Raw genomic sequence first — 18,057 nt, forward strand, 5'->3', positions numbered from 1 at the left:
CAGGCGATGCGTGTGTGCACGAGGCCTTCGAACGGGCAGGGTCGCTCGGCCGTTAGTCCCACCCACTCATGTGACAGACACCCCCGGCAGGTTCGTAGAACCGTGAGAATAAATAATTAAACCCGGTGATTTAACATTATGTCGATAGAATTAATAGTTAAGCAGACCGGATTAATAATCAAAATGGTTCTTGCTAAAAATTCAGTTGAGGTTAATCAAAACTCGTTTTCTCTTAATACAGAAGCTGCTGTGTGGGCTGCCAGGGCCTGCACAGCCACCACAGCACAGCCCCACACGCCCAGGCCTGTCCTGGGCCTGAACCCTTCACAAGGCTTTCTAAGCATGGGGGATGATCTCTCCCAAGGCCACGCAGAGGTTTCCCATGAGGCCTGGGGAAGAAAACGAGAAACACTGTTGAAGTCAAGGCAACCTTGATGGGTGCTGGAAGCGTTTGGCCTACGTGGCCTGTCAGGGCCCAGTCCTTGAGGCTGTGAAACATTTGCGTGTTACTGGCTTTGGGCTCTGAAATGGAGGACAATTGACAGTTTCCCTTGAGAGGAGCTTGAGAAGAAAGCTCCTGCCATGGTTCCTTACACACACCGTGGGCACAGATTGAACCAGGTTTGGCTCCCACATTGTCCTATCTGGGCTTGTACCCCCAAACACCCATCTGCTGCATCTAAGCAACTGGCAATATCAGGCATGACACAACCCTCTTGTTATTTCACATATTTCGTAAGCAAGGTGCCTGCTCCCAGAATAATGATGGCCTGTGGCTGCAGAGGTGTGCCAGGGAGATTCAGGCCAAGCGGTTTTTGGTGTTCCTGCAGCCCATCTTCCCCGGAGGGTGCTAACCCCCAGCAAACAGGGACAATTGGCCCCGAGGCAAGGATTTTGTCAGTCTTCGGTACAGAGAAGAAAGACAGCCTCCCCCAGCGCTCATCCACCAGGCGTGAGGATGACACAGGGTAAATCTCCCCCACTCCGTCCCACTCTTTGCAGCAGGGAGCCCTGGATGCAGCCCTGGATGCCGGGCTTCGGCAACCCACTGTAGTGGTGCTGAGCAGCAATGCAATGGGCTGTTCATATTATCATACCACTTCCAGTAGTAAAGTCTAAGCCTGCTGTTGGGTACAATTTTGTTGCACAAGCGTTTTGGGGGAGCTTGACTGAAACAGTTGGTGAGTGTCAAGTGTCAGGGCAGACTCACCAGCCTCAATGCTTTTGCCAGTAGGCTATGGCACCTTCTGGGAATCTGCTTGGGTGAGGATCTCAGATTTCTGGGCAAAACACCATGCTGTGCAGGAGGACTCCCATGTATGGCCTGTCAGTCTGACTTGGCAGGTCTGGAGGGGACAGCTGTTAATATGCTTGGGTTTCTGGTTTTTAAACGTTTTAGATGGAGTTGGTGTTTGAACATAATACAACACAAGCTTGGAGCCTTTTTGTTTAGCTGAGCAGCGCATATATCTTGTGAAATATTTTAATGCTGACTCTTTAGTATAGTGGCTGGGCTTTCTGTTCTGTTACTGTAATCATTAGAAATAAAAATTAAACATTGCAAAATGCAGGAAATTACACTTGGCATTTCATAATTGGCTCTAGAACTCTGTTAATGTTTAATCTTCACTTTTGTTGGGATGCTACCGGCTTGCTGAAACTGTAACAAAACAAAACAAAACACGCCAACCCAGCCCTGAGGGGCTGCAGTGCTAGTATTTGTGGCGCCTAGATGCAATGCCCAGTTAAAACACCTGAATCCCCAGCTCTGCCCTGGATTCTGTAGCCCCCAGGTCACACACAAATATTTTGCTATTCTTGCTTCTCTGCTTTGTAATTTTTTTGCCTTGATCCTCTCTTGGGGCTGTTCTCGGCAGAGGGCAGCCTTGTCAAACCCATACGCAAACCAGCGGGCATGTTGTATTTTATGTTTTTCTTGCTGCTGTTCTGTGACCCTCGTGGGTGATGTCCTGTGGAAAGGCGGGAATTTTCCATCCTAAACACCTGCGATGTGTGGGGCTGGTTGCTGACAGTGATATGGCCGTTCCCCAAGCAGGTTCAGGTTTGTGAGGGGAATTATTACTGTGAGAAAATAAAGCAATCATCCTGACAAATTTTAGTTTGAATTTTAGATGGGTTTTTTGGGAAAAAACGGAAAGCCATTTTCAAAGACATTCTAGTCCTTCGTGTAGGTGGTCTCTGCTTTTTGTACAAAAGGAGAGGTTTCATAGTCATGTACAAGAGTTAGGTGCTGTGCTTGTGTTGATAGTCACACATCCATGTGAGCTGTGTTTTTCACTCCTCAACATCCTCTTAAAGCTTCCAGGCAGAACTGTCTGTGTTTCTTTCCTGGATCACATGTCTGAGGATAGTTATTTTATGGTATAGTAACATTTCTCATTAGCATTTTCACATTAAATCCCCATTTTGCAGCATTTTTCAGACATCAGGACAAGCTTTTCTACATTTTTCAGTCTTAGCTGTAGTTGTTGCATTGTTCTGCATCTTTGGTTTTAATGCATAGTAAAAATACAGGGCAGATGCTTACTAGGCCTAAATTGTCCTTTGAAATGAATGGATTTACAACAAATTACACCAGATTAGAATCAAAATATTTAATTGAATTACAACCAACGTGTCCGTTAAACTAAGCCAAATAAAAGGAATATCCTTCATGAAATATTCAGCAACAATTCTCTTAGTCAAATCATGCACTGCTTATCTTGGCAAAAAAACTTCTGAGATTCTCAGTAAAAGCAGTTTTCTTTCATCTTTATCAAGATCTGTTTTCATTTAACCTTATTCACAGAAATGATTTCTAAATCTGTTTTAAAAACATACTGTCCTGCCACGATAAAACTAACAAACAGGACCAGACTGAACAGTGAACCATGTCACCAGTTTTGCAGCAAAGGGGCTTGGTACCAGCTTTTCCTGACACAAGAAGTTACTAATAGATGCTCATGTTGACAAACAGTCATGTACTGAGAACTTCTGAAAAAACATAAAGGATGAGATGGGAGGAGAGGCACACAAGGCTATTGATTTTAATTAATGCATGTAATTTTGAGGGCTAATATTGCCAGAATTGCAAAAGAGATCATGCATAGAATGTGACTGGTGCATCCAGTGGTGCAGAACGGTCTTTCAAGACAGGCAGCAGTCATAAGACCCCTATCACAAGCGAATGAAAGAAGCTAAATCAGCTAAATCTGGCTTTCTTGACCTTGAACCAAACAACCAGCTTCATAGTTCTGGGTTGGCAGCTTCCCATTTCCTAACCAATGTCCACAGTCATGTCTGAGGGAAGCTCTTCCGTGGGATGCCAAAACACGAGCACAGACAAGTTTTGCAATTTTGCTGTTGCTTTTGACAACATTGCATTTGGGGAAACAAAACAGAGCCTTCTCATAAGCAAAAGTTCTAATTTTGCCTTCAAAGCTTTTGATGAATTGTGATTTTTTTTGTGTGTAACATTGCACACTCTGATGCACCGAGTAACAGCTTAAGCCAAAATACAATACTGCAATCTTAACTCACAAAACCTTTCATCTCATCCACAGTGAAAGAAAACAGTGCCCCTGCCTTGCCTCTGATTTCACGCCAAGAGAAGCTCCTGACTGCTGCTTGTCAGAGCCCCTCCTCGGCTCTCGTCCCTCGCCCTCCCGTGCTGGCGCTCTGCGTGGAGCAAGGTGAGTTTGCTAAGACCTGTCTTGTTCTCCATGCCTGTGGCACGGGCCAGCTGACGGGTGAGCAAGCTCCCCATCATCTTGTGCAGGGTCTGCTCCCTGCCAAGCCGTGCCTACCCAAGCTGGGGGCGCCCCAAACTGGGCCCGAGCGGCTCCTCCCCCGACGTAGGCAAGGTTACACCTCTCTTCCCTACGCCTGTCAGCGAACAGCTGGACTTCTCTGGTTACATGTGTGCAACCATTTAAAAAAAACATCCAGGCTGGCTTACTCAGCAGATTATAAAAGAGTGATTTACAAAATGCGGCTTTCTACCAGATCAGCCCGTGCCGTTGTATTTATGTGACTGAAGGTCTCAGCTGATCCCTTCTTTTCTTGTGCAGCCAAGAGGTTTGCAGCAGCAGCAACAGCCACGGCCAGTACAATACTGTAAGTCACTGGGAATGTTTTTTTCTCTCAGTTTGGAAGGGGTTGGTGTTTGGCGTATCAGATCCGTAACACTTACCATATTTTTCTAGCATAGAAAATGAAGAGTCTCTTCTGCTGGGGCTGTGACTGTACTGCCCTGCAAGACGCAGCAGCAGTGTGGTGCCTGTTTTATAACAGCAGCATGAATGAATGATGCAATCATGCAGGGGGAAAGCATCATCATTTTGTCAGGACAGGCACGAGTGGATTGGAGAGTTGGGAGGTGTATGTCAACATCCATCAGGTTCCTTCTAGCCCTTTTCAACTACTTTTTAAAAGGTGCTTAAATAAATTCACTGTTAGGCACTGCTGTTCAAGTATTAGTGTATAGCTGCAAACAATTCATCTCTTGACTTGCATACAGGTTTGTATTACTACCTTTAAAAACTGAACTGAAAACCAGGAAGTGTGAAGCAAGCTTAGTGAGGTTAAGGACTGAATCTTTCTATTCTCACACTGAAAACCACAGAAACTCACAATTATGGATGGATGGGTTGAACTTTTAAAGAATAGTACTTGCAGGGATATAAACAGCAGTCACAATTTGCTTAAATATAACTAATCTGCTTAAATGTATCCCCTTTCCTCTGAAGCTTTCAAAACATATTGCTAATACTGAGAGTTAAACCTCAGCATAGAAAAGCTGTATCACTATATTACTCCCATTTTACAGACATAGGACTAGAAACAACAAGGATTAAGTGGTTTGTTTAAACTAATACCATGGAAACACTCCTGAGCAGGACCACTCCTGTAGTGGGAACAGGTCCCGAGAAGTGTTTCAAGAACTATTTTCTCCAAATCCCTTACTCTAAGCAGCAGTTTCCCTTCAATGCAACAGAAACAGTTTAATGTGGTCGCATTTCTGTTAATCTCACTGCATGTTCAATGCAATGTTACTCTGCTGCAGGAATGTATCTTGGAGTGTATCTCAGTGAAGTGCTCACTCTCCCCTTGTTAAATGGGAAAGTGAATCAGAATCAGAAACACCAGAAACTGTTTGCAAATTAGGATATCCCCAAGTGATCTGTTTAAAAAGATATTTTAGGTAATATTTCATTAAGATTCACTTAATCTTCATTTTTTCACAGCAATAAATGTGAACATAATACAAAGTAGCAGCGTGGCAGCACTTCTGAAAGCTGGAATATGATAACAAGTGAAGTCTAGTCACAATGAGGATTTTGAGATCTCGTCAAGATCTCATCAAAATATACCAGCCCCAGAATACCTGGAGTTCTGAGTACCATTTACTTGTTCCTTTTGCATTATATGCAGCAGATACTGCGGATGTTTCAGTTTTTCACAGTGTGGCAAGTGCCCTTCTTTGAAGGGTCAGCAAACAGAAAACATTTCAGTTGTTTTCCTTTGACACGTGGTCTTACATAATTCCTGTGCTCGCTTCTGTGACTCCACCCTCTCTGTTACAAAACAGAACTATTTCTTGTGGAAATGCCGGTTTTTTTCCCAAATGGCCTAATGAAGTACTTCATAGTCTGGAAGCAAGGAGATCGCATGGGAATTCCACTTTTCCCTTGTGACTTCCTTTTTCTCCATCTTTATCTCAAGTTTCACCCTACCTCTCTCCCTCTGTCACTCTCTTCTTGTGTCTTCTCTAGTCACTTCTTTGCCCATTGTTTATTCTCTTCCCCATATTCTTTTTTTCAGCTTTTCCCCACAATATTTTATTATCAGACCTGTTGAAATGTTTGCTCCTTGGATGCTTTTCCAGCTTGCAAATAATAGGATAGGGATAGATTACCTATCTGAAATTCAATGGCAGAAAGATCAGGGATTTTCTACGCATGTTTTTCATATGGAGACAGAACTTATTATTTGTGGGAATTTCTTTTTTCTTACCGTCTCATTAAAACATTGACACATTTAAGCAATCAGATGCCCTGTATTTCAGAGTAATTTAATCTCTGCCAACTGTAGAGGCCTATACCACTCTGGAACAAAAAATTGCTGTTCCCTTACTACAGCTGGTAGATATTTGTCCATAGAAAGGTTTTACACAGCTTCAATTCTTTTTGCTCATGTTTCCAAGTGACACCTACCTGTGGAGAAGCTACTGTGTCTGTCCTTATTTCCTATGCGCACTTACCTGGAGGTGAATTCTAGGCAGCTTCCTGGTGGATGACATGCCAGGATAGCCCAGTGAAAATTCTGAGAACAAGGGAAGGAGCAGAACCTCTCCTGCTTGTATTTCTCCCCACTCCTGTTGCCCATTACTCAATCACTAATAGCCTTGCCTTATGTTCTCATCTACATTTAGGGCTGGGAAAAAACATTCACAAGTTACTGAAATTGGCATGTTACCATTGGAGTGGCATTCGCCAGCCCTTGGAGCTGATGGTGACCCCTGGAGCTCTGCCAACAAGGGCAGAAGAACCTTATTTCACTCCATGTGAACCACCTTTAATTCCTAAAAATTGCTTTCCCCACCAGCAAGACTCCCTGCAATAGCTGAAGCTTCCTTCATGGGTTCTCCTTTTTGCTCCTGTATGAGCTTCCCTACTTTACAGTTCATCACAAGTTCTCCAACATGTGTAACGGTACATTAGCCAAAACCAGGTCTGTGTTTTCCAGGGCTCAGTGCCCAGCTATAGCAGAAAGTGGAAAGATTTTAGCAGGTCACAGGCCAAGGGAGATCAGGAACTACTGATGGTTTCTGCATTTCAAAACACAATTCTCCCCTTCCAACTTGTCATTTTTAGGCACCATAAACCACAGCTTGAAACTCTCTTGAAAAGAGTTATTGCATGGAACAAAGAGAGGACAGGGTTAATTCCAACCATGGCTGCACAACTAGTATCTGTAATTCTTCCTCTAACTTGTCTATTTGTCCATCAAAGTGCAAAGGCCACCACAGCAGTGGTCTTGTCATTGTAAGGAGCATCTAGAAGGGAAAGGAGTATGGAAATGTGGATACCAGGGAGAAAGAAAAGTTAATGTCTCTTCCTTCCTGCTCCCAATGTGTGTTTCTAGTGATAACATTTTTCTCAGAGAGATTAAAATTTTGAAGACACGTATCCAGAAATATATTTCAGGTTCTCACCAAGAAATCACATCACAGTGCGGTGTCCCCACACAGTGACATTGCATCATAATGTGGCAATGTTGCAGTGCCTCAGGTTAGCATGAGGCAATGTGATGGCTTTGCGTAATAAAGAATCAGTGTTGGAACACCGTGATGCAAATGTCACGCCACAGTGATGCAACAAGTTTGTCCAGTAGAGCAAATCTTTAAAATTGGCACCAAACCCATGGCTGAATTTTTGGTAGACTTTATAATTTCCAGTAGGCTGGAAAAAATTAACGCTCTGCCATTTACAAGATGTTAGTGGATGGGGTTTTTTTTAATTGCACTGCACAAATATATCTAGCAAATGGCTGTCAAGGCCTGCCCTGAAGTCAAAGTCCTCCTGCTCAGAAAATCAAAATCTTCCACTGAAAATACAAACGCAGTGCTGTGGAGTCAATGTCAAGTCAAGGCTAACGCAAAGTAAACTTGGAATTCACGTGTCACCTGTCCACCTACTGCCGAGTCTTAGCTCAGAAACAGTCTCTGTCAGAGGGAAGTTTTTGTGTCCATAGTCACTTAAGTGAGAGAGGTTTCTCTTATGTGCCGTGCTGATGGCATATGACTGTATTTCTTATTTGTACAGTGCAGTCTTTATAGAGGAATATAAAAAACCATGTGCTGTCTGCAGCAAATAATTCTTCAGCGATGCTTCTAAGGCTAGACCAGAGTTTTACAATAGGTCCGTGCATGGAAGAGCAGAGACCTGTCAAACTATGGTTCAGTCCTTGTTTCTGCCCTTCCCAGAGGTGGAGTTTGTAAAAGCCCTTTTCTGCACTATCTCCTCTTTACTGCATACCCACTCACCTTTGCTTTCTGGCACACTGGGGAGGTTGAGCCCAGGCTCTGTCCTACCTTCCCACACCTGAACCGAATGCACAGGAGGGAAATATGGGCTGGGTGATGCTTTCCCATTCTCACTCACACCTGCGATGCAGATGAGTACTGAGGAAGCTCCTGTGTCACATTCTCGGCCTTGGGCAAAAGCCACGAACCCACTTTGGTTACTATAGCAGTGTGTTCACACCAAAAACCTCAAGAATAGCTAGAACGACCCTCTCAAACAGTACTGTTTCATGGCTGCCTTTGGATAGCTTTGCCTTTAATGTGACTTCCTCTCTCTGTTTCTTGCTATTTCATATCTACCTGTTTGTTAAACAGAGATTCTCTCTTACAGATATGGCTCTTAGCTGTTCACAACAGGTTTCACCACTTAGGTTTGGTGGCTTCATTTATACAGACTTTTACCTTTCAATGAAGGACTGGAGTATTCTCTTTTATTCTATACACATGAACAGATAAAAGATGAGTGTGTGTTCTATACTTTTTTTCAGTGATTATGGTAATTTTTCGTAAAGCCTTTTGTATCCCAGTATTCACCATACGGTTACTAGTCGTGTGAATAAAACCAAAGGTTCCTGTTCCTGCTTTGACCATTAACTATTTAGCTGTGACCTCTCAGTGAGCACACAGGTCACCTCAGAAAACAGCACTGGTGCCTACCATGTGTGATCCCTGGATGACTCCTGTCTGGCAGTGAGCTACATCAGTACGGATCAGCTCCTGTACTTTTCCACAGCAAAGTACATAGGGATCATTTTCTCCATCTTCACTGAATGTCTTTTGTATCTGGGGGTGCAAAGTTTGTCCAAAAAGGGCAAAAAATAAATGTTTTGTGGGAACTTGTGTGAGTAAGACCTCTCACCATCAAACTTCACATGATATATAGGAGAAAAAGAAATTAGCTTAGTGAGAGGAAAACAAAAGATGAAGGTATATAACGTGATGAAGGTATGTAACATGCTGTTCGATGGTATTTTTTCCCCTATCCCAGAAAAAGAGAGAACCTGCTACCCAGACCAATTACACAAGACGTGTTCTGAGAGGAGTCTAGGAGATTAGAAGAAACAACCAAACAAAAGCTTTTACAGAAATCTGGGAAATGGTATAGATGGAAAGCTGAAAGATTATTTACCAATCTAAATGTACAGATTGGTAAATAGTGAAGTCCACACAATTCCCTTATGAAAGGCGAAGCACAAGGTGAGCAGGGTAGAGTAAGAAAATACCTGATTAACACTTTGTGCTTCTGATCTGCAGAAGAAGTAGTGCTCAACAGCACTTTTAAGTGGACAGATATAAAAGGGAAGAAAATAAACTTTTGTCAGGCATTGTAATGGAAAAAGTTGTGTCATGATGTTGTGATATCTTAAGGCATGAGTGAAGTTCCCAAAGCCCAAGACTTTATTGGGTTTTATAAAAGACTAATTCCCAATGCTAATGGCCAAATCTTCTATGCCTTCAGAGATGATGCGAATATTTAGTTTATATTAATCAGGACATAGAAAAGGATCTAAACCTTCATGATTTAGGGACAACCACTCACTGATAGGTTTAAAATAGTTATGTCTACTGCGATCAAGCAAATCCTTAAGGGCTGGGTGTCTTTTACTATCTCCTGGAGCAACTAATTTACCACACTAGACTGGGTCTGATGAGAAATCAAGATCCATCTGAGTGGTGAGGGCAAGATGAGACAGAGAATTGCAAGTCCCACACAGCAGTTGGCTGTCTGATGGTTCAGCAAATGCCAAGTATTACAACCTTGAACCCCATGTGAACATGAATGGGCCGAGCCTGCAGAGAGCAAATCAGCAACTGACAGGGCTCCACAGCCCACCTGTAACGTAAACTGAACATCAGTAGGCAGCAACAGGAGAGAGCAAATCAGCAACCGAGCCAGACCTCCACCACTGCTCACACTCTTTGATAAAAGCTGGCTACCAGGCTGTGCTTGTCCCTACTTGCAAGAACCAGATCAGTTGTGCCAATGGCTCAAGACGGAGTGCAGTACTGTCACTTAGAGAAAGACTTTATCTTGTCCCCTCACAGTAAGAAGGTTCCTAAAAGGATGGCGTCCCTCTTGGAGATGAAAGAAATCTTCCGCAATGCTGATGCAGTATGCTTTGATGTGGACAGTACAGTCATCAGGGAAGAAGGCATTGATGAGCTTGCGAAATTCTGTGGAGTTGGAGATGCCGTCGCAGAGATGTATGTATATTTGCTGTTTACTTCATAGGAATAGTAGTAAAAAATAAGCATGGATAAGGTTAATCTGTGACAATGAATTTGCAATAGGGATTAATTCAACTCTGTCATAGAGATTATTACAGTTTAAAAAGGATTTTAGGAATAATAAGTGGAATTAATGCATAATGAAGTAACTTCTTTTGGAATTGTGAAGCCACTCAACAAAACTATACTGACATAAATTCTCTAATGTAAATTTCTTTGATAGACTAAGATCAAGCCTCATTAAACTTGGCTAAGTGCTAGCAAACCTTATTATGAGATGGAGGGGAGAGGGGACAATTCTCTTAACACTTCTCTGAGGCTGATGTTGTTTCCACTGAAGCTTGTAGCAAAAGTTCTGTTACTTTCAAAGAGCAGCACCTGGGCTGCAGTTTAGGGATACTGGTCCCAGTGGCTCAGATGCACTCAGAGGGAATGAAGCAGTTTTCCTTTGCCTCACTGGTTCTCACAAGAGCTCCAATCTGTGGAGATCTTCTACCAGTGGTTGCTACCAATCCTTGCAGTGTACCAATCTTCTCCTTTACCACACAGATATGGTATAACCTAGAACCTATGGTCTCTTACCTTGTTCCTTGTCATTCTTCTTTAACTAACTGGTCTTGGGAGAAGCCTCAACTTCTTAAGCATCACCGATTTGTTTTCTCTGGATCACAATTTAGGACCCGCAGAGCTATGGGTGGCACTGTGACATTCAAAGCAGCTTTAACAGCACGACTAGGTCTCATACGTCCCTCCTATGAGCAAGTGCAAAAACTAATATCTGACAACCCACCTCAGCTAACACCAGGAATAAGGTAAGAAGAATTTCAAATGATCCAATGAAAAAGTCTTCTGCATGTGGCATAGATCAACAAAATTCTGTGATGTTACTGAGGCTGTAAGACCATAGAGCTGGTTTAGATTGCCTTCCTACTCCATTTCCATGTTGCTTGTGTACAAAGCTTTTATCAAGAGCTTATAATGGCCTGAGTCCATGTCAAGTGGCTAAGCATCCACGTAAAAAGAAAAGCCTTAGGTGTTAACTGGCATTTTGGCTGGCAAGCTCAAATTCTGGCTCAAGGATTAAACGGGCATGGAAAATAATCTGTTCAATCACATCTGGTTTTTGATGAGTGATGGAACTGGGAGGAGATTTAATACCCAGTATGAACTACTGGCTTGGTCTATTCTGCAATTATATTACCTCTCTCTTACAGTTCTGTGTGCAGTCACACCTCTGGACTCAGCTTAGGGGATCCATTGTTCAGAGCTACCCATCCTGTACTGAAGTCCCTAAAAAAGTATTAAAAAATCATTAAGGGGAAATACATATATATGTGTCTATTCATTCATCCTTGGGTTTGGAATAAACATTAACTATTTAAACTGAAAAGTTTTTTCCTATTCAAATTGTTTCAACAATCGGAAAGAATTTCCTTACTACAAAACCTGGCCATAGCTCCAACTCTAAAATATTTTTAGCACATACAGTAGTTTTAGACGATATTGTGCTTGTATTTTCTCCTTGAAATGAAGCACATGCTCCGCTTTTTCTGTAGAAGGCATAGCTCGATATAACTACAAAGAGAACATTGTTTCCTTTAGAATCACATGATTTTTCTTTTCATCCCTTCCCTTTCTTCCTCCTTTTCTGTGTAGCTTGCTTTAAGCCTCCACTTTGCTTTTTAGTATTTAGCATTTCTGCTGTTACTGCTACCACTTCTACTGCTCAGCATTGTTGCATGCTGATCTTCCTGCTTCTAGAGCCAAATCTTGTAAAACTTTTAACTGCCTTCAAGCCCCATTGACATTAACTGGGTCTGAAAACTGCTACTTTTTTGATTCCTTTTCTGTAGCTGGTGCCCTCTTCTAAAGATGGCATTGACGTCCAGTGTCTGGGGAACCAACTCCAAGTTAGAAAATGTTTGCACTTCGCACACTTTTCAGCCCACTTTTGCATTTTGGTGCAGTGGCTTTATCTCCCCCACATCCCCTACTTTTTTCTGCATTATAAATTCATTTTCTTGCTGTTGTTTTACTTCACTTCAGAAAAGAATCTGAACTGGATCTGCTCTCATCTGTTCAAGGGAACTAATGTGAACAGTATGAAAGTGTAAAGAAAACATTTCTAGGGAGTGCTTGTTTCTGAGCAACTAAATACCTGTTTGTCTCTAGACATGATGGTTTTGTTCAGCTCTTTTCAAGCAAGGTGTATGCACAAACTTGCAAGGGAAAGAAGGAAAAGCTTTGGGCAGCAGAGATGGATGGAGCTGGAAAGCAGCACACATCCTAACTAAACTGGAATAACACAAAGTATGGGCAGTCTTTTTTAGGAAAGATGTATTTTAACTTTCTTGTTATCCCTAGATGCTGCCAGGCACTCACGCTTGGTGACTGCTCTTTCTTCTCAGGGAGCTGGTGAGCAGACTTCATCAACGAGGGGTCCAGGTCTTCTTGGTCTCTGGGGGGTTTCAGAGCATCGTGGAGCACGTGGCCTTGCAGCTGAACATTCCAACAGCAAACGTCTTTGCCAACAGGCTGAAGTTTTACTTTAATGGTGAGATGCCCTTAAAGTCTCTTTTCTCTGCTAATGCCACTTTTTTGGTTCAAACTGTCAGATATTGGGCTACAGATACTGTCCAGCCTACATGACCTTGTTACCAATCCAGCTAGCTCCAAGTAGGAAAATTGCAAGACCTTACCAAAAACATGAGTTCAGGTCATTTTCCAGACATAGGAAATAGAGCTGTAGTTACTTTTTAATTGCAAGCTGTGCCAAAGGTAAAACCCGTTACAGCTGCTGACAGCAGGGTTTCATTTTCTCTTGCTCCTTCAAGTTAAAAGAGTTTATTACACTTACCTGCTTTCAGAGGCAAACTTCACTTTCAGTGACTTTGAGGTACGTATGGAGACCGATGTACTTTAGTAGAGCTGCTCTGGACTTTAAGCTAGTGTAATCAAGCAGAACTGTAGTTAGTGAGGTTGTTTCTTACTCAGTGTTTCACACACTATCTATACATCATACTGGATGCTGCTTTTGAAATGTTTACACCAGAATGACTGGACCAGAGTGACTGGGAATGGATTTGTAACACTACCCATACAGGGTTTCTACGTTTGCCTTAGCATTTCAGCTCTTTGAAAATATCCCCACTGAAGACTTGGGTAAAATCCTACTTTTTACGTTTACCTTCTAATTACTTTTTTGGGATGCTGATATTGTGAGGCTTACAGGACTGCATGTAATTAGCTGTTTTCTGAAGTGAAGACCGTAGGCATATCTCTTTCTTCATTTACAAGAAAATATGCTATGTGTCTAACTTGTCCTTCCACTGTGTTCTAGGAGAATACGCAGGATTTGATGAAACACAACCAACAGCTGAATCAGGGGGAAAAGGAAAGGTTATTACTCATCTGAAGGAACAATTCCACTTTAAGAAAGTAGTTATGATTGGAGATGGAGCTACAGACATGGAAGCCTGTCCCCCTGCTGTAAGTATTAAAGAACTGGAATCTAAATTCCTTTTGAGCAAATCCTTTGGGAAAAAAAAAAGTGTGGTTTGAATTCTTTATAGGACTTCAGGGAAGATCTTTAGCACTTCCCACAGCCTAAAAGAGATCTGTGTAGGTAATTTTCCTCTAGAAATCCTGCATCATGCAATGGTTGATTTCTCTCAGTTCAAACAATCTCAGTAAGGGTGTCACCCTCTAAGCGAGGATGCTGGCTGGGTCTAGCAGGACTGTGTAATAGTCTAGCGACCTGTCTCAAATCAAGCTGGTATTATCATGTCTGCCTTTCCCCTCTATATCTGCACAGTAAGTGCTTGCTTCTGTGCAGAGGTCTTACCCTGCCAAGATCCTGGTTCTGAACGCTGGTTAATGGTGCTTGGCATGAAGGTCTGGCACAGATCTGGTGCACGTTTACCTGATATTGGCCTAGCAAGAGGGTTCATCTCACTGTACAGTGATGATACCTTTGAAGATATCAGCCCTGACAGGGTGAAATAATAAAAAAATGAATAGAAAGACAACTTTTATTAATGGTCATTTCAGAGAGGAGAGATCTTAATTCCATCTCCCCTTTAGCGCCTTTCTCTACATGGAAGTACCCCAATACCCCTTCTTCGCCAGTGCTGAAGGACAGATATCCCAGTGCATGGAAATGCACAGGAACAAACTCTGAGAGCTATTCTGATGTGAGTTACGACAGCTGGTCCCTTAGTATTAAATATGTGCACGACCAAAGCAGCTTAGTATTTGCTGAGTGCTTTCCACCTGAAGGCAAAAAAGCAGCAGTGGAAATTTTGAACACTGCACTTTCACTGCAGACGGTTTTCTAAGATGTAGAAATGATGATTGTTCCTGGTTAATGATTGAAGATGTGGTTAATGTTTACTTTTGGTATCTATCAAATGAGGTAAACAGAGTTAAGATAAACAGTATACACATAATTGTGAGATGCTGCATGCATGTTCGAATGTTAACTCATTCTTGAATAGTAAGGCTTTATGTTGCATCACATTTACATCAGATTTTCAGTAAAATCTCAGATCTGAACAATCTTGGAAGTTACAAGGCAGAGAGATACAACTTTCCTATTGGAACAAAACTCTAATAACCAAAGTGGTGCAAAATTAAATGTTAATGAAGTTCTTGTTAATAAATTTGAAAAATGAACATGCAAAGTAAAAGAGGGGAAGAGGCAGGGAGGAAAACCGTAATTTTAAAAACCAATCTTAAAAACAAACGTAATTGCTAAGAAGCTCCGTTCCTTACATGAGACTGCAATAATATATGTGCCCATTCTTTCTGTTTTGCCAGGACTGCTTCATTGGATTTGGAGGAAATGTAATCAGAAAGCAAGTGAAGGAGAAAGCTAAATGGTACATTACTCACTTTGACGAACTGCTAAAGGAACTGGAAGAACGATAAATTATACAGTAAAATAATATATTTAACAACTATAAATCCATTATACAATGCAATTAAACATATATTTGTTTGCAAAGTTGTGTTCTGGATTTTTTAATGATTCTGGGTGTTGGGTACCTTCCTCTCTGGCCTGAAATTTGTGTTGCAAATGGCACCATTCTACTCACATACTTTGTAATGAAAACGATAAGATTTTTTAAACATCTTTTCCAAGGTAGAAGATGTCAGTTGATTATTCACTCACAAGTGAAGACCAAAGGTAGGAAATTATCAGTAAGTTAAAAATACCTTAATGGATTGGCCCCTGGTCAGTACTGCATATCTATTGTTTCAGAATCATTGAAGCTAATACCTCTACTTATTTTGGGTGGCAAAAGAAGAATAAGGGGGCCACAAATGAGAAGTTTGTCTAATCAATAATAATAATAATAATAATAGTAATAATAATAATAATAATAACCAATAATATAGTCTAAAAGGTAAACGGTATGGTAAGTACTTTCCATTCCGAAGAATCTCAGAGTTAGGTTAAGCAGTGAATGGATAGGTAGGAAACATTACCAAGTATCTCTGATTTCATTAAAATATGGCTACAGGAGAACCCGAGATGTCATCTGTTACTCAATATCACTGTTACTCAACCTGTAGTCTGAAAGACAGGAGATGCAAGCAAATCTGAGATATATGCAATATTCATCAGTGTCCAAGAAGCATATTTTAAGGTGAATGATATAGTGGTTCCCATACCTCATTAAAATACTTTAAACTAAACTCCAAAATGGTGATTTTGTAAAATGGTCACGCTGTTCACTTAACTGTTTTATTTATTTAACAATCCCCCACATCAACCTGTAACTGGATGGAAGCTAATTCATCAACCTTTAAAAAAAATGGTCTACTGATTAAGAAAATACTGTGAAACTTGTCTAGTCTCTTCCTCTGCCTCAAGTGTGGATCAACCACCCTTGAACTGTTTGTGCTAAAAATGTCTCACCTGTTCTACGTACTTCTCTGAGCTTCAGCTAACGAATCCTAGTTTCTTAAGGATTTGTCTCTTGTGGCTGCAGTGTCTGATCCAAGAGGGTCCTTATACAGAACATACTTGATAAATGCTGCCTTTTTGTCAGCAAGTTCCTGACAACTCTTCAGAGGATGTCTTTTTAACCAGCTTTGCTGACACATCATGGTACTTTTATTTCCCTGGCTTTTAAGAATCCCACCTCTGATAATGTGAAAAGCTTTACTAATGTTAAAACATATGTCACATCTTCCACTTCCTTCCATCCACGTAATACCATCACAGGAGAAAGATGGGTAGATATGACATGATCTGTCCCGGAAAAAAATCCATGCAGGCTCTTATGTTCTGGGTGCTTACAAACAGTCCCAGTATTTTTCTGGAAACTGAAGATCAGGCTGAGTGCGCCAATTCTCTTCCATCCCACAACATATTTCATAGATAGGAAGAGAAACAAGGGATGTGCCTACCCTCCAAAAGCTCACACTGTCTCCACAACATAATCACAGGTTTTCACAACTTGCACTAGATTTCCTTAATTTAATAAGATTAAATCAAGGTGCAGTGAGAGAGCTCCTGTCCAATTGTTTAAGCATCACCAACAGTTAAAATAAATACTGGTTCTGTCCATTCTGCGACATCATCAGAAAGGATGATGATAGGGGAAAGAGGCGTTAACAAAGCCCCAGAAAGTGATGAATGGCAGCTCTCAGTGATGCCATCTAATGTTTTTAGGAAAAAAACTGAGGCAATAATTGCTTGAAGTTACAACAGCATTTAAATACTAGAGAAGTAGAAGGGTTAAAAGAAAACAAATCCAGAAACAAACTTCCGATGGCTTTTTAGAGAAAGGCAAGACATACAAACAGCTATAATGAATATCTGTATCCAGAGTTTAAAAAACTTCACAAAAGCCAAGACAGACAATAGTTGGCAGGCTGCTCCCCAGAACTCTTCTGGGGGTATTAAAGATGATCTCTTTTAAATTCTTCCTGAGAAAAATCTCAGCCAGCTCCAAGAGCAGCTCATGTACAATCATGCTTTTGTTTAGTCAAGACTGCATGAGTAGAACAAGTATAAACTCTTTCTGCTCATTCAGTGTGTTCCTCTGCAATTCTACAGTTATGAAGCAGAAGTGTTTCTATTTGCTGCAGTTTTCTATTAAATTAAAAGGCCACAAAAAAACCCCAAACCCTAACATCCAGCTAATCAGCTATAGCTACAGGCCCTGATCCTACAAACACTGTGACACGCTTCATTTCAAGTATATGTAATTTCACTAATGCCACAGTCAGAAGACCGTGCAGGAGGTTCTGTGCCATAGAGATGTTAACATTCACGGCAGAATCTTCTGCCAGTCTGAGTGCTATGGAAACATGGTGTTGTGCCAATGATTTCCCAAGAGCTCTTTAGGTCTGACTGGTTTGAAAAAAAAAACCACCCCCCTTCCACTGGGCAAATATCAAGCCTGACCTCTAGTCCAGGAGGTAGCAAAAGGATTACTTAGCTTAGTCAGTGGCTAAGCTCTTTTGTCTGTAAAATACTGGAAAAAAATAGGAGGGAATAAAGCAGCGTGAGGGAAGTTTCAATGTTACAACCAAGCTACCAATTTACCTGAACATATCTCATCACAGTACAGCAAAGTCTGGAGAGCAGCACATGTCAGGCAAGTAATACCTGGTCTTCAGGCAGGTCTCCTGACTAAGAGCATGGGGAGGCACACCGCTTCATATAAAGCCTTTTATTTTAATGCGATTATCCAGTGAGGCAGAATTGCTTTAAGTTATATATTCAA

At 41.5% G+C, this 18,057-nt stretch overlaps 1 protein-coding gene across 2 annotated transcripts; it reads left to right on the plus strand.

The window, feature by feature from the left end:
- The first annotated feature begins 3,903 nt into the window (after nt 1-3,903).
- PSPH (phosphoserine phosphatase) lies at nt 3,904-15,837 on the plus strand. Of its 2 annotated transcripts, none has more exons than XM_009287346.1 (6): nt 3,904-4,116; nt 10,133-10,291; nt 10,993-11,127; nt 12,724-12,869; nt 13,656-13,804; nt 15,134-15,837. In XM_009287346.1, the coding sequence occupies exons 2-6, from the start codon at nt 10,152-10,154 to the stop codon at nt 15,242-15,244; spliced, it is 681 nt and encodes a 226-aa protein (XP_009285621.1). In that variant the 5' UTR covers nt 3,904-4,116; nt 10,133-10,151; the 3' UTR covers nt 15,245-15,837. The 2 variants fall into 2 exon arrangements, with proteins under 2 accessions (XP_009285621.1, XP_019329654.1); XM_019474109.1 differs by lacking the exon at nt 3,904-4,116 and adding an exon at nt 9,207-9,283.
- The last annotated feature ends 2,220 nt before the right edge of the window (nt 15,838-18,057 follow it).

Source organism: Aptenodytes forsteri, unplaced genomic scaffold, assembly GCF_000699145.1.
Source record: "Aptenodytes forsteri isolate BGI_AS27 unplaced genomic scaffold, ASM69914v1 Scaffold188, whole genome shotgun sequence".
Classification (NCBI taxonomy): domain Eukaryota; kingdom Metazoa; phylum Chordata; class Aves; order Sphenisciformes; family Spheniscidae; genus Aptenodytes; species Aptenodytes forsteri.

Excerpts from the sequence above, each read along its gene's own strand:
- PSPH (XM_009287346.1), top strand. The coding sequence starts at position 10,152 with ATGGCGTCCCTCTTGGAGATGAAAGAAATCTTCCGCAATGCTGATGCA. Across the intron at positions 12,870-13,655 it reads GCTGAAGTTTTACTTTAATG|GAGAATACGCAGGATTTGAT; the intron begins GTGAGATGCCCT and ends ACTGTGTTCTAG. Across the intron at positions 13,805-15,133 it reads TGGAAGCCTGTCCCCCTGCT|GACTGCTTCATTGGATTTGG; the intron begins GTAAGTATTAAA and ends CTGTTTTGCCAG.